At 37.9% G+C, this 14,978-nt stretch overlaps 1 protein-coding gene and 1 long non-coding RNA gene across 2 annotated transcripts; one reads left to right on the top strand and one right to left on the bottom strand.

The window, feature by feature from the left end:
* Window positions 1–1,194: 1,194 nt before the first annotated feature.
* LOC148735276 (uncharacterized) lies at window positions 1,195–5,934 on the top strand. The gene is made up of 2 exons (XR_015999206.1): window positions 1,195–1,423; window positions 3,766–5,934. It is a non-coding gene; the product is annotated as an uncharacterized LOC148735276 (long non-coding RNA).
* Window positions 5,935–7,534: 1,600 nt separating this feature from the next.
* On the bottom strand, window positions 7,535–14,644 carry LOC148735275 (polycystin-1-like protein 2). The gene is made up of 7 exons (XM_088752915.1): window positions 14,430–14,644; window positions 13,927–14,158; window positions 12,847–13,482; window positions 11,994–12,230; window positions 9,704–10,933; window positions 9,198–9,305; window positions 7,535–9,070 (listed from the first exon to the last, which is right to left on the bottom strand). The coding sequence occupies exons 3-7, from the start codon at window positions 13,480–13,482 to the stop codon at window positions 7,535–7,537; spliced, it is 3,747 nt and encodes a 1,248-aa protein (XP_088609041.1). The 5' UTR covers window positions 13,927–14,158; window positions 14,430–14,644.
* Between the last annotated feature and the right edge of the window lie 334 nt (window positions 14,645–14,978).

Genomic DNA, 14,978 nt, shown 5'->3' with positions numbered 1-14,978 from the left:
TCAACATGGGCAGCTTATAACAAACAGTAGAGCCAATGATGAATCAAAATAAATACATGTTTACCGCCATGTCGGGAAAAAAATGCCGACAAACAAGTCGCAAGTGTGATATCACTCTCCGTTCTAATTGGATGAGTAGGTTGCTGGTAATGTTTTTTTTTTTTTTTCGAAGATAAATCAAGACGAGCTTTTCACTACATCAAAAGTATCCAACCCCGAGATATTTTAGACACTCGACTAAAAAATTCCTTATCTTCGGGCTTTATCAGATTATTTCGAGTGTACTTCAGACAAAGTTTTCTAACCATCACTTCCATTTTTATGTCTTCTAGTAAACACAATGTCGTAGAGATAATTTGGAATTAGCCACAAACGGAAAACATCACGCTAACTAAGACTTGCAAAATTTGCAACTCTGATGTTGGTAAATGCCTAGCATGTATCCACAGAATCATACACAAGTTGCATTTTACACTTGACGATATATTCGTTGTGCTTGATATACGTTTGCTATCGGTATTGCGAAGTCAACGCCTTTGAATGAAAACCATCGAATACATAGCACGACTAATTTTGCATTCCTGCTTTTCACAAAGATTTCTTTAATTGGAGGCAAAAACGGCAGGTGTTCACCAATCTGTATAACAGATACTTGTTCCTGAATAGAAAGTGGTAAAGTGAATTAACTTTGATTGTTCGTGCCCTAATCCTCCTTTGCCGCCGTATGCTACCTGTGTTTTGCAACATGTATTTGCTTCCACTCATAACAACAAGAGAGATGGAGATTCATAGTATTATTTCCTGTGGAAACTGAAACTTCTTTGAATTACAAATGACGACGATTTCGTCGTAATTCGCCGTTAACTCGTGCCAAAGTCCGTGTTCATTCTCTGTTTGGTTACATGTTATAGAGTATCACACCCTTATCAGATGAGTTTTATCTTAAGATCTTATCTTCTGATATACCTAACATGCACACTTGTCATTAAGGCTCAATAATCTAAATGCTAGAATTAATCAAATGCTTCGTTCTGTATATAGACATGATTTCTCCTCAAAAAAGTTTGGAACTGAAAAGAAATGCAATAAGACAACGCAAAGTTTCCCGACAAGTTTGTTTTGTAAGCCTCATCAATATTTCACTTGCTGTTTGTAATCAATACTTACACAATGTGAACGCCGCTGACTCGAAACAATCCCAGGTATCAAGAGCGGGACAAGAGTTAGCCAATGAAATAACAGGATACTACCTCGTCCTGTTTATACGGAATACAACAGGTGAAGTCGGTTCTTTCCACACATGCTACATTCACGTTCGCCGCAAGCTTTCTTATCCTGCTAATTTCACGCATTGGCCCACACGGGCAGATGCGCCAACTAGCACTTACTAACCTCACGCAAGGGAAAGATGACAGAATCTATGGTAAGCAAGCTTGTAGTTGACGTGATTTCACACTTTCTATCCGTATTCAGTGTTGACACACACTTCCCAGATACAGCTGTGTTTGGGAGGAGGTTTACACCACACAGAATGATAAATTTGCAAATTTTATTACCGAAATGTGAAATTTGTTATCAAACCCACACGAATATAACCTTTTTTTTTTTTTATTTCAAAGCAAAATCAAGGACAGTAACTACAGACACAGTAATTGAATATGTCGATGAGCTTTGCGAAAATTAAATAACAGCAAGAAACTTATCTTTACTTTGAGCGAAACAGCTAAAATATTTATGCAGATGAAATCTGGTTCAACTAATAAGGTTTGTGGGACGATTTCGTATCTCCTCCTTCCTTATCAAAATACTAAATTTACCGAATATGTCGCCAAAAACTGGGAAAGTTTTACAAGTTCAAAATACTTCTATGAGATGCAATCGAACGACCAAAAGTTGGATAGTGTGACTTTTAGAAAATCAAGTTTTGAAATATAAAAATTAGCTTTTGTTTTTGTCGACAAGATAATAAAAACATCTATGAATAATCCTTACGGGCAAACATCAAGTGTTAGCTGGAACGAGGAAGAAACATTTGCGATTTTGATTACAAAGTTGAGATCACAGCGATCGGAATTTTTCAATTGAATAACGGGAACCCACTAAGAGGTTGTTAGTCGGAGTTTCTAATTTTCTATGACATTCTTCGAGATTAACCAACAACAATTTAAAATTCAACTTGACAGTGAGTTTCATTCATACACGCTGGTTGAGAGAAGAATAGACCATTGTTAACACTTGCGGTGCAAAATTGTTGTACCCTCACGAAATCTTAGAAAGTGAAGAAAAATCAAACTTGGCTCGCATGAAGGGCGACCCTAAGGTTGCCTTCAATATTTCGATTAGGAAGTGTATGATTCGGAGCCTTTAAGTGATATTTTGAAAACTTTTGCGAGTTGTTTTCAAGTAACGGATGACTGAGTTCCAAAGCGACCTGCTTAAGTTCTACACACGCCACACGCGACCTTTTTTAAGCATAAGGAAAACTATTCAAAACAAGAAATCCCTGCGTGATATATCTGACGTTAGTTGTCTCTTTAACTGATGAATGAAAACTGCTCCTGTACGAGGCAATCTGTCAAATGGAAATGGTGATAAAAGTTTCGTGTTCTGTCTAATGTCTCTACACCCTTATTCTGTGACATATTTTTGAAGCTTGCTAAGCGTTTTTGCTTAAATTAGTTGCATGATTCTAATTGAAAAGGTCCTGCTGCGAGAAGTGCCGTGCTCGGCGTGTGAGCCAAGAAAAGTTGAGAAAAATTCATCATCTATCATCATTCATTAGAATATGCCTGTCTTCCTTGGAAGCCAAGACCCTTTTAATATTTTATGCTCTGAGCACACCAGTTGCTGGAAAAAAAATCCATTTCGTAGAGAAAATTAATTTCTATGTAAAATTAGCAATTTTGCCGTGTAAAAAAATTTTGAAGTTTTTCTCGCAAAATAACCTTCAATTTGCCATAAACCAAAAACTTTTGTTATCCTTGCGCGCAGCTTAATGGATTGTGATTAGCACGGATCAGGATTTATCAAACAGATCGCGTCGTCTGTAAGGCTTCTTAGCTATCAAACTGCTAGCTAGTTTTAAAGAGATAAAATACTTGACGGCTCGTATTATCACTCGTTTTCATGGGAAGCTAATGAATACTAGATTTTAAGATATCGAGGACTGATGAAATCAGTGGGCACAAAGAGACATCTCAGTGTTGCTAAAGACGGACGTTTTCACTGCGAATTCTCATTCAGGAGATATCATTGACGTTCTTTGTCGAATTAAAGTCGTCTTTATCATTGAACTAATCTCCACTCTGTTCGCCGCTATATTTCTATCACTCAGAAAACCAGATCGAAATCAGCTGTCGGACGGATAAAGTTCTGACTTTTTTTATCAGAGAGCTATGATAAATTTCAACTGACAAGAATCCCTCAAAAAAAAAAAAAGAAACTTTCAAGAAAACTTTCGATTGAGTTTCAGAAGTAATACAGGACTACTTTTGCTTCACACTGTGTTTTGATTGGTCTAGAAAACTCGCACTACCCTCCTATCACATGAAACGGAAAAATAAACCAACCATGACTTGTTTACCTGCCTTTTCCTGCTCTTCTAAAGGTTCGCTTGGCCGATGTGATTACTTTGATTTTAACTTATTCGACGCTCAATTGAAAACTGTTCTAATATGGAACTTGAATTGCACTTTTTGAGCGCTGTTTCTTCACAAAAATCACGTGGCAGCAATTTTTACGTTTTATTTATACCTTATATTTCAGATTTGCTGAACTTCAGTGGGGTAATTACACCAAAGCCCCTCTTTGACTGTCTGGGAACGAGCCTTGAAATCTTTCGAAATCATTGAATCTGGTAAGACCGCAGATTTTGGAGAGCATTATTTATGAACAATCCACCTTCACTAAACTCCACCAAACCAGCCGTTCCACACGATGACTGAAATCAAGATCCTTGTAAGATATACCAAAATATCTCCTGATAAAGCCAACCGTAGGATTAACTGATCGCATCATGACGTAAAGATAAAACAGACATCCGAGAAGGCAGTGCATGGAAATGACCCAAGAGTTGCCGCAATTTCAGTAGTAATGGAACGAATAGTTTATTAAAAAGTTATATACTTACACAGTATAACTGCCCAAGCAGCACTTTCATCAATAACCCACTACTAAGGAAGTTGTGATTCTGATTAACATTCTGATTTTTGCATAAGGCAATTTGTAACATCAAAGGGTCTTTAGATAATTTCTCTGATATCATTTTTCCTAAGAAAAATCACGGCTTTATTCAAGCAGATGAGTCACTGTTACTACTACCTTTTTTGTTTACACGGACTATTGTATCAAATCAGATAGTATTCAGCAACAATTCAGTTCACTCTTTTTCATGCCTGCGACTAATTCACAGCACTCTCTTCAGCTTATTGCTAATTCACACCTTTCAAACGCAACGATTTAAACAGATCAAACCGATCCGCAAAATGTAATATTATGATATCAATCATTAGCCGACCATTGTTTTAATTGGACTAATCATACTAACTCACATACTTATTGACTCACTCTTAAATTTAGAAACTAACTAATTGACTAACTGCACAACTAACATACTAATATATACTAATACATACTAATGTACTAACGACTAATAATACAACGAAGCAGCATCTTTCTCTGTTTTCCTATATATTATCCTAGGTAAATCTAACCGGCTTGCTAACTTTCTTACCTAACTAACACACTGGCTCCGCACTAAGATCCGCAGTATAACTTTATCTAACATACTGATAGCTTGAATGGTGCCTAGGAAATATGTTTTGTTCTGTGCGTGTCCCTTCTTTATCAATTATTCTCTTGTTAACAGTTTACCAATTGACAAAATAACCAACTAATTTAGGTATTAACTAATTAACTTACAAATTTGCTAACTTATTATCCAACCAACTAATCAACTTACCAACTAACTAACAGGATAACCAACTAACTGATTTACTAAGTGTCTGAGTAATAACCCAACTGACTAACAAACTAACTAACCAATTAACTGTCAAGCTAATTAACGGGCCAACTACCTGGTTGAGCCACTAACCTACTGACCAACTGACTATTTAACTACTCGACTTACTAATTTGTTATATTATTATGATAAAGACACCCGCCAATATCTTTGAACGTAACATAACGAACTAAGTTAACCCTCTCGCCCTTTTTCTCCATGAGTATGATTCGTTACCTGTCTCACCTATTACGATGGTTAGTCAATGTAATTAGTCTAAAAATAAACATTACAACAAGGTAACTATCTGACCATAACAAACTGACATTAACCTGCTCACAAACTTATTTCTAATACGCTGAAAGGCATTGCCGATATTCCCAATCTAATTTCCACTCTAACTCGCTCTATACTAGTCTCTTTAGATAACTCCGCTTTCTACTCTCTATCCTCCACTAACTTCTCTCCTAAATTATTTCTTTGTCTAACCCAACTTTGCTAATATCTAGTTCTCTCCTTCTCGATAAAATTTTCTTTCTTTCTCTACCACAGTTTTCTCTTTGATCAATACTTTTTGAAAGTAGTTTCCAATAACATTAATCTCAGTGATCTAACCAAGGGCAAACTTCTTTACTTACTGTTCCTCATGGACGACTAAGATCCACAACAATTTCTGATGTCTCTATTGAAGCCTTAATTGAACCAAAGTGTTCGTTGATCAAGTATCAAGTATCAAGTATCATTAAATAGGTGGATTTCAGAAACCTCTATCATAGTTTATTCAACTCTGAAGTGGAAAGTTAGAAGCTCAGAGTCCTTTTTTTCAATTTTTTTTTTGGTACAGTGTACTTTGAGAAAATTGAAATAAAAATTGTGAATTCTACTGTGAGAAAAGGTCAAAATAAATCCCTAAGACGCAGCGTCTTTACTCTTAATAGACTTGTTACTATATAATAAAACTTAGTATAAAGGTTTATTAAATGGTTCGCTGTATTCTATATATGATTTATTTATCTCTTTATTGCCCTGATTTACAAACAGTATACTGCTGTCAAATAGTTAATTACAGTCAAATGATTAATCAACGAATGTCTTCCTCAGAACTTTAGAACGACTGTAGCGGCACTTTATTCTGAATATCAAGCAACGAAAAAAGCAAATCGTGCTTGATTACCTTGATTATCAGGTTTAAAAATTAGAACGAGGAGAAAGACATTCCCAAGGAGAAAAAACTATTTACAATCGTCAAGGTTTACTGTTTGTTTTGGGTTTCAAAATACTACCAAACCTTACCAAACCTTATCAAACCTTACCAAACCTTACCAAACCTTACCAAACCTTACCAAACCTTACCAAACCTTACCAAACCTTACCAAACCTTACCAAACCTTACCAAACCTTACCAAACCTTACCAAACCTTACCAAACCTTACCAAACCTTACCAAACCTTACCAAACCTTACCAAACCTTACCAAACCTTACCAAACCTTACCAAACCTTACCAAACCTTACCAAATTGACATAACACAAATTACTGGGCTTAAACGTTAGATAACTTCCATACAAACCGCAGATTGGACTTAAATATATCACTAATTAGGACTTCTCGTCAACCTTTCTACAAATTGGTGATGATAAAGCAAAGTTGCGCTTCATCTCCGCAAAGAAATACCAAATACTGCCAAATACTGATTTAAAATCAGAATTCTTTTCTTCGCTGATCCAAGATAACACAGAAACATATTTACAGTTTCAATTTGGTGGACTAACCTATCGTAAATGTTCTTAGCTACTAATTAATGTTAACTTGGAAAAATCATGCCTCATTCAGCAACTTTTAAATAATATGAGTTACACCCATCCTACGCCACGCTTTCTGGGAAATAATCCATTAATTTTCCATTTCTGTCATGGATCCTTATTCTTCGTGTTTTCTTGAGTTCAGCTATAGTTTGTTGCTAAATCCATCACAGATTACTCAGTTTTGAAACTTATCAAAATTCCCAGACCCAGTAATACATGAGCCATGATCTTACTGTGATGTGATTTACTCACAACATCCTAGAAATATAATACGGAAAGTAAGCCATGGAATTCCTTTCTTCGATCTCATCTTACTAAACTTTCATCCGAGCAGGTAATCTTTACTTCTCCGCTAAATGATGTTTCTCACTTTAGAGGTGGAGTCTTCTTCAGAATACTCAGGACAAATTATTAAGTATTTATAAAAATTGAAGAGAAGAATCCCCAAAAGCTTAAATTTTCCCACACTGTTTGTGTTATCCAAGCTTACTCTATTCAATAATTTCCCGCGTATTTACAGGCAGATTGTCTATCTAAAGTAGCTTACGGGTTAATGGAATATCAAAGCCAATTACGCTTTTATTTGGTCCATATCAGAATAGTGCCAAAGAAAATGTTCGCAGTGCTTCATCTCAACCATGTAAACGCATTTCAATTTTTCGACATGAACGAAAAATGACGCAATAAATCGCTAAGACAAAACGATTTCGCAGTATCTAAAAATTGTTTCCTCAGAGTCCCTCCTGATGTGGAAAGAGATAACGGTGCTGCGTAAACGGTATTGTAACACTGTTTCCAAAATGTACCCTCCTTTTCCCCTTTTGATTGCCTGTCGATGACTCTCTAGTATCGATTTCATCAGCAATGGCATTTTCGATACGTCTGCAAACCTTATCTACCTTTAAACGCAGTATGGGCAGCTGAAGGGTATTAATGGTCTTGAGCTGCTCACTGATTTCATCAACGAAAGCCTTGCTTTTGAGGCACTTGCTAATTTTATCAAATAATATCGCGCGACTCCCTCTTTCGGTTGTCTCTCCTTCTCTGATCATTTCTGCTTTCCTCCCGTTATCTTTATTCTCTAATAAAACGTTAGTTCCATCAGCCTTTCCAACAGTTATGTTCACAGGCTGCCCATCAGTCACCAACTGTTCAGGTTCCTTATCCATCTCCGCAGTCTTAGCTTCAGCGAGGGCCTCGTTTAAGGTGGAAACAAAAAAGTTCATTAAAACTATGGTGATGCTAAAAAGAAGCGATACTACAAAAACGTGTCCGAAAATTGGGACACCTTCAGCCAGTTCCTTAATGGGCCGAGCCTTGACTTTGCCAAGAGTTATCTCTAGCTGGAAAGTGAAGGCCCGCCAAAAGCTCGAGTACCTGCCAATGGATGGACCGAAAACTAAAACTCCCATGTGTAAAAATGCAAGAAATATGATCGATAAGACTAGACAGAACGAGGGAAGGTCGTGCATCCAGATCCGAAGAGCACATGAGAACAACCGCGTGTAGAAATTAAAATAGGTAAGTTGTACTAGCTTCAACGTTGTCAGGAAAGTGAGAATGGCGATGAGACTGTTTTCAACTTCTGCGCATAGTAGAGGTGTTTCAAAGTTTGTACGTGCAAATATGTTTTCATTCAGCCTAAGCACACTCATAGTCATGAGATAAGACTTCGTGAAGCTTGATACAACGAGTAGAATGGATGTCGCGAAATGACCAAGATCAAGCAAGCACCAAAAAGAGCAAAAGTATCGCCACCTCCTTCTAACTATCTGAGCTATTGTTTCGCCGATCATGAAGAGAACCATGGCTGCAAAGAACACGAAGCACATCCCTTGAAAAATCTGTAGGACGGGTTCTGTGTTGTATAACGAGATGGTATCGATGCTTCTTTTAACCGTTGCCTGGCCTGTCGGGAGAAATTCAACAAAGAAAGACGAGACAGCCAAAATGTTGGTCCTCGAATTTAAAAGCGAAAACTCTAAGACGATGGCTCTTGTTTGACGATCGATCCAACTTTCTGATTGCAGTAGATTTGTTATCGCACGGGCAGTTTCTTCTTCGTAGCCCAGCTCTGCTAGATACCCACCGCCACCATACCAGGCATGGCGGCCCCATTTTGAAGACGATCCAAGTTCCTTTCCTGTTTTGTACATCCATGGAATTGGACACTGATTAAACTGGAGCGGCGAAGTTCCGGCCTTGTTAGGATAAAAAGGTTCTCTGTATTCATTTTTGCGAGAGTAGGACTCCAAGCAGGTGTGTTGCTACCAGTTTGGGCATGGAACTAAGAAGAAAATTAGAACTCAGCGTTACTATTTGTCCATGTACTCAGTAATGACAAAAGGTCAAAATAGGTATACCTTTTTTCACTCTCAGCTGACGTATTCTCACCATTCCAATCACCGTTGATGCCAGCTCACTACTTTCTTGACTTTTTGAGTAAAGATATGTGATCAACGACTCATTTATCCAGTTCCAGAATGAAGTTTCATCTTTCACCTACAAAAATGAGTACAGAAGAATGATGCAGACGAGTTCTCAAACTCAAAAAAGAAGATATCATTTTCTCATGCGTAATAATTACTTTAGGTTCATGTACATGCAATGATACCGGAAGTCTTTGTTGGTTATCGTTTCATGGGAGGGGAGTGCATTCCAATACTATGTCATAGTAAAATTATTGCTTAACCTATTAATTTCTTCTAAACTGATTAAGGTATCTTTCATCCCTGCCAACAGAATCTTTACTGATCTCCCTACTTAACAGCCAATAACAAGGATAAACGATGCCGCGCGTTATATCTAATTGCAGTAGATAGTTTGCCGGTAGGTGTTGGTTATAAATTTCTTAAGGGATGCATGAATTGTTGTTATTTTCAATCAACTCATTTCCTTACTTCCTCAAAACTTTCCGTGTGGTCCGCCAAAGATTTGAAGAGCAGATATCTTGAAAAGTCCCTGTTTCCGTACGTAAGGACACCAACAACTACAAGAAAGAAAATGTAAAAGAGAGTCTGTCTTTTCATCAAGCGACGTCTAGCCATTGCCACACTCTTTCTCCTCGATTCCGACAATTCACCTGACTTTGTGGATGCTGAGCTTCGATTATGATCTGCAGTTTTCCCAGAGGACTGTTGACTGCAAGATACCTTTCTAACTCTGCACTTTGAAAACATTGACGCCAGCCCAGCGAGCAGAAAGCATTTAAGGGGCTGCAATATAAAGATATCTTGAAAAAAGGAGACAGAAACTGACGAAATCCACTCTTGGCCTTTTTCGCTTCCCCATATGAGACTGTAGGAAACAGTCAAACCCGCAGACATGGCAGTCACTAGGCAAAGTAAGCCCCACGTCAAGTAAAGCAAGCATCGCCAAGATCGATTGTGAGGACTTGCTGAAGCCTTCCTAAACAATGTTATGATTATGTGAATCGGCAGGGTGAGAAGGATACTCTGAATGCTCGTGATAGCTTGTCGCGCTGAGAATCGAAGCGGTCCCAGGTTAATTGTTTGAGAAGGCTGGTTACCCCAGGAATAGAACATAGCATTGGCAGCCATTGTACAGAAGAGCAAACAGAGGCACGATGAGATTCTCTGAACTCTAGAGAAGCAACTCCCAGGCGTTTTGGTTATGATCGACATCCAGAGATGCCCATCAGAGAACATTTCACGCAAGTCTCTATCTGTTATGCTGGCCTGAGCGTTGGAAGGACTCCGGATACATTCATTTGATAGAGATTCATCCTCCAAGCTTAACCAAGTGTCAAATGAGAAATTCCAACTTTTGTCGGTCCCCGTATGAACAATCTTAATGTAATCCAAAAACCAAGAGGGATTATTACCAGAGTTATCATGGCTGACGTGAAGTTTGTAGATATCACCAAGGTCTTTGTCTAAAATGGCAGCGAACCTGTGCTCAGTTCCTCTTGCAAACTTCGGCTGGAACCCGGCATCGAAGTCTTGTTGGATGGTGAGGGTACTGCTCCTGCCTTCCACTCCAAAGAGTATGAAGGACACGCTAGCGGTTGTACCGGATCCTAACCAGACACCAGTCCTAACGGTCAACTCGTAACGACAATTAGCTGACTCCGATGCTCGATAGAACACTGGGGGGTCTGAATCTTGCACCTTAAAATAGAAGTTTAAAGCAAATTTAGTTGTCGTAGTGATTCTCAGGATTTGGGGCGTGGTGATTTTTCTTAGTGCTGGGCCATCCGTTACCATGTAGGAAAACAATCCTCATCTCAGAGAGGTTGTCATGAAAAATCAAACATTCACTGGCAACAGTCAAAAAATCGAATTGGCTTTTATTCTAGTATTAGGTAAGCCTATAGGTAAAACAAACCAAGACATATGTAGTTTGTTGAAAAATTCTTTTGTTTTAGAAAAAATTGATGAAACTCAATTCACGCATAATTATCTTCATTCGAAGGTCGAATTTAGCCCATTTTTAGGAAGAACGAAATTTCCATGAATTTAAAGCCCTCGTATGCATGGCAGCACAACAAACCCAGAAAAGTAACTCTACAAACTGTAAGTTTATCATTTCAACTTCTCATATTTCAAATATAAAACGTTTATTTCACTTAGCGGCATATAAAAGTAATTTTTTGAAGCTACCCTACTTTTCACAAGACACCTAAGTAAATCGATAGAAAACTCTGTATTTTATTTGAAATTGAAATAGTGATTCCGCCTTTTCGTGGAAACATTGGGGAGGCAAAAGTCTGTGGAATAAGTAAGTTTTTCACTGCTTTTACAAGTAGGAACGAGGCCTCCAAAAATGGGCTAACTTCGACCTTCAAATGAAGCTAATTATGCGTGAATTGAGTTTTATCAATTCTCTCGAAAACAAAAGAATTTTTCAACAAACTACATATGTCTTGGTTTGTTTTACCTATAGAACTACGTAATACTAGAATATATGCTAATTCGATTTTATTTACTGTTGCCGGTGATTAGTGAATTTGTCTGATTTTTAGTGACATCTCTTAAGAGCAATTGCTTAAAAAATAAAAAGTAGCATGCTTCAAATTTGTTTTGGCGACTTATGTCTCACTTCATCGTGTTTAGAGAAACATATTAGATAATTTTCCAATAAATCCTAAAGAGAATAATCGTAAAAATAGCTGCATAAAGCAACATCTTGCCAAGTTCTTTAATTGTCAAAATCGTCATTTCAATTAACCTTGGCTTTATCTTTTCGGTCTTCCCTTCTTGCGAAAACGATCGCAACCAGGTGGAGAAGAAAAGTTGCAAACAGGATCACAAGGACGAGGAACTTTCCGCTGTCATCTGGTGAACGAAGCGCTCGTAAAATTTTGAAAAAACTGACGTGATTTGGATGCACCAGGTGGGCTCCGCCAAACGACGTCAAGTGGTTGCAGGCACATTTCAAACCTGAATTGCCGATGACCTCCGCAACCTTTGAATGAAAGCTATAGTCAGTGTGGTTGTAAAGGCAAATTTTACGATAGATGTGTTCCTTTCTGAATCAAAAATGCAAATACAAAGACAGTGAATTACACCAAAATAAACTTTCTCCACGCTGTGTTGTTTGGTAATGAGACCTCTCGCGAATCGCTAGCCAGTAGTGTGGCTACGTATGAAATAAAACTTGGTTCGAGGCGCCACAAAAAAGACGAAGGGTAAGCATTGCTTTGATTTCATCATTTCATGTTCACATTGACAGTTACAATCGCTGCAAAAACTTGTTCAAGCAATTTTGTTACTTGCATAGCTTTACTTTTCCAAACATTACTGACGTGAAAAAAACAAAAGAAAACAAAAAAGATACCCTTCTACACCCTTTCCTAAATTAAAATATCATCAAATATGGTTCCTTACAAATAACATCGATAAAGGGAAATGAGCAAGCAAGAGTAGGAAATATCATTATAGGTTGAAAATAAAGGTACATTTAGCTTAGTTTTTCAACGTGATCGCAGGTAGGTCGACAGTAGTAAAATCTATAGAGCGATAAACGCATTTATTATCAATCATTTTTCAAAGCGATTTATTGCTAATTCTTATTTCCTCACCCTGCATCCTGTAGTTTTCCAAGCAGATGTTTCTGTTTCCCAGAAAAGGCAAGCTGACTCACTCACTTGGACACGGATATATTTTACTTCATTCACTGCAGGTGGTTTTTTTATTGTGATACAGGTAGCCTTGCCTCGTTCCAGTCTGGACGACTGAGTCATTTTCCTCGTCTTTCTCTCTTTGACAATAAAAATAGCATCAACGCGGTACCTTCCGGGATTGATCGCCATAAACGATACAACAACATTACCGTGGCAGTGTATTCGGCCTCTTTTGATCCACTTGTCCCTAACGTTTTCACATTCTGAATAATTCTGAGTTGTGGCTGAAATCAATTTCACTTTTGAGATGCCCAAGTCGCTGCTTTGAGGCAAAAAGGAGACATTAACGAAGGACTGCCCATGCTGAACGGTGAAGTTATGATTTATTATCATTTTACTGTAATTGGTGGACCCTTTTGATATATTGTGAGTAGCTTTCTCGGCAAGGGGTAATATGACGGTGATTTCACGTGAGGGATCAGACATGTTTACAATGTGTCCTTTATCATCTCTCACTTCTAGCCCTGCAACATGTGACGTCACCCTCCCGCTAGTTTGGTCCCAGGCGAAAGGGTTGAACGGAGTAGTCCACATCTACAAAAGAAAGGCGCAAAAGATAAATGAATGAGCTCCACCAAGCCTCCTTCTCTATTAATACTGCCATGGGATGAGGCTTCAAGCTTCCCAAGTCTTCTCACTCTCCCAAAGAAAAAAAAGTAGATTGAAAGTTAAGGGGCAAGGTGATAATGGAGTAATAATGCATATGGTTATACCGTGGTTTTGTTTTGTGCCTATTAACTTGGATACTGTTCTTTGTCGCCTAAACGCTTAAGTGCACAACTTGTCTTGCCAGAGCCGGGTAAATAATGATAAATCAATATAATTAACATTAGATAAGCAAATTCTGTGCTTCAGTTCTCCAAATCCTTGGCTTTGCGGGTTCGCACGACTTTGGGAATGAAATCAGTTACTGGGTTTTATTCCTTGTCCCTTCTTAACGTAACAAAACCAACGTATAAAAGAGACCTTATCTCCTACCTCCAGGAACGAGATGATTTTTCCATTTGCTTTTAGATCAGGTATTATGAATCTGCTTCGATCTGCAACAATTGTGAAGTTATTCACTTCACCTCCACGAAGAGACAACTGTTATGCTCAAATATTTTGACTGTATTGTATAATTTCCCGGCGTGGCATTTGTTAATGACAGGCGTAGTACTCGAATAATCTGATCCTTCAGGGAGAGAAGGGTCTTTGTGGCGTTTAAATTCTGAGGATGTAAGAGAAATCGTAACTAATTCTTAACCATAATACCATATGAGGTATCAAGACCTCACAGTGTTGAAATTTATGTTTGTTAGAAATAAGCGACTGATAAACTTGACTAGCATGCAGTGCTGATGAGTTGTATTGTTCATTACGGAGAACTGTCGGCACTCTTACTGTCTTGAAATCTCTAAAAACCTAGGCATCTAAAATTTGTTTACTCACTTAATCATGTGTTTATACCATTTTTTAAAGGAACTTAATATCAAGCAAACCTTGTTCGATTCCGTTCTGTTTGAAAAATGTGACTTTTTTGATCCAATTTTAAGTGCTTTTCCAAGATTGAAGAGAATGTTCTCTACTAAAGATGCGAAGCTTGAATTGAGCCTTGATTCAGATCTTCTGATATCACCACTGACATTCTCCACAATCTTATTCAAAATATTTGTAGTTCTTAACTGAAAAAGAAATGTGAGAAATTCACTGGAAAGTTTTTAAGCCCTTACCCTGGATATTACCGGCGCAGACTTATAACTTGCACTTATGGTGGGATATAATTCTTCAAGTCAGGCTAAATAAATTTTTTGAATATCACACTTAGCTCTGAGCTCATTGCTCCAGATCAAAAACGGAAAAATCATCAGGTGGCTTACATACATACATACATACATAGATACATACAGACAGACAGACAGACAAACAGACATACATACATACATACAGATGTTGATTGACCACTCCCCATGGGAGCTTTTAAGGGCCAGTTTCCACCCAGCAACCACCCCAGGGGAGGACATCCATCAGACAGTAATCTCGTGCATGGG

Source organism: Stylophora pistillata, chromosome 3 (assembly GCF_964205215.1).
Source record: "Stylophora pistillata chromosome 3, jaStyPist1.2, whole genome shotgun sequence".
Classification (NCBI taxonomy): Eukaryota; Metazoa; Cnidaria; class Anthozoa; order Scleractinia; family Pocilloporidae; genus Stylophora; species Stylophora pistillata.
This window is presented reverse-complemented; position numbering and strand designations above follow the sequence as displayed.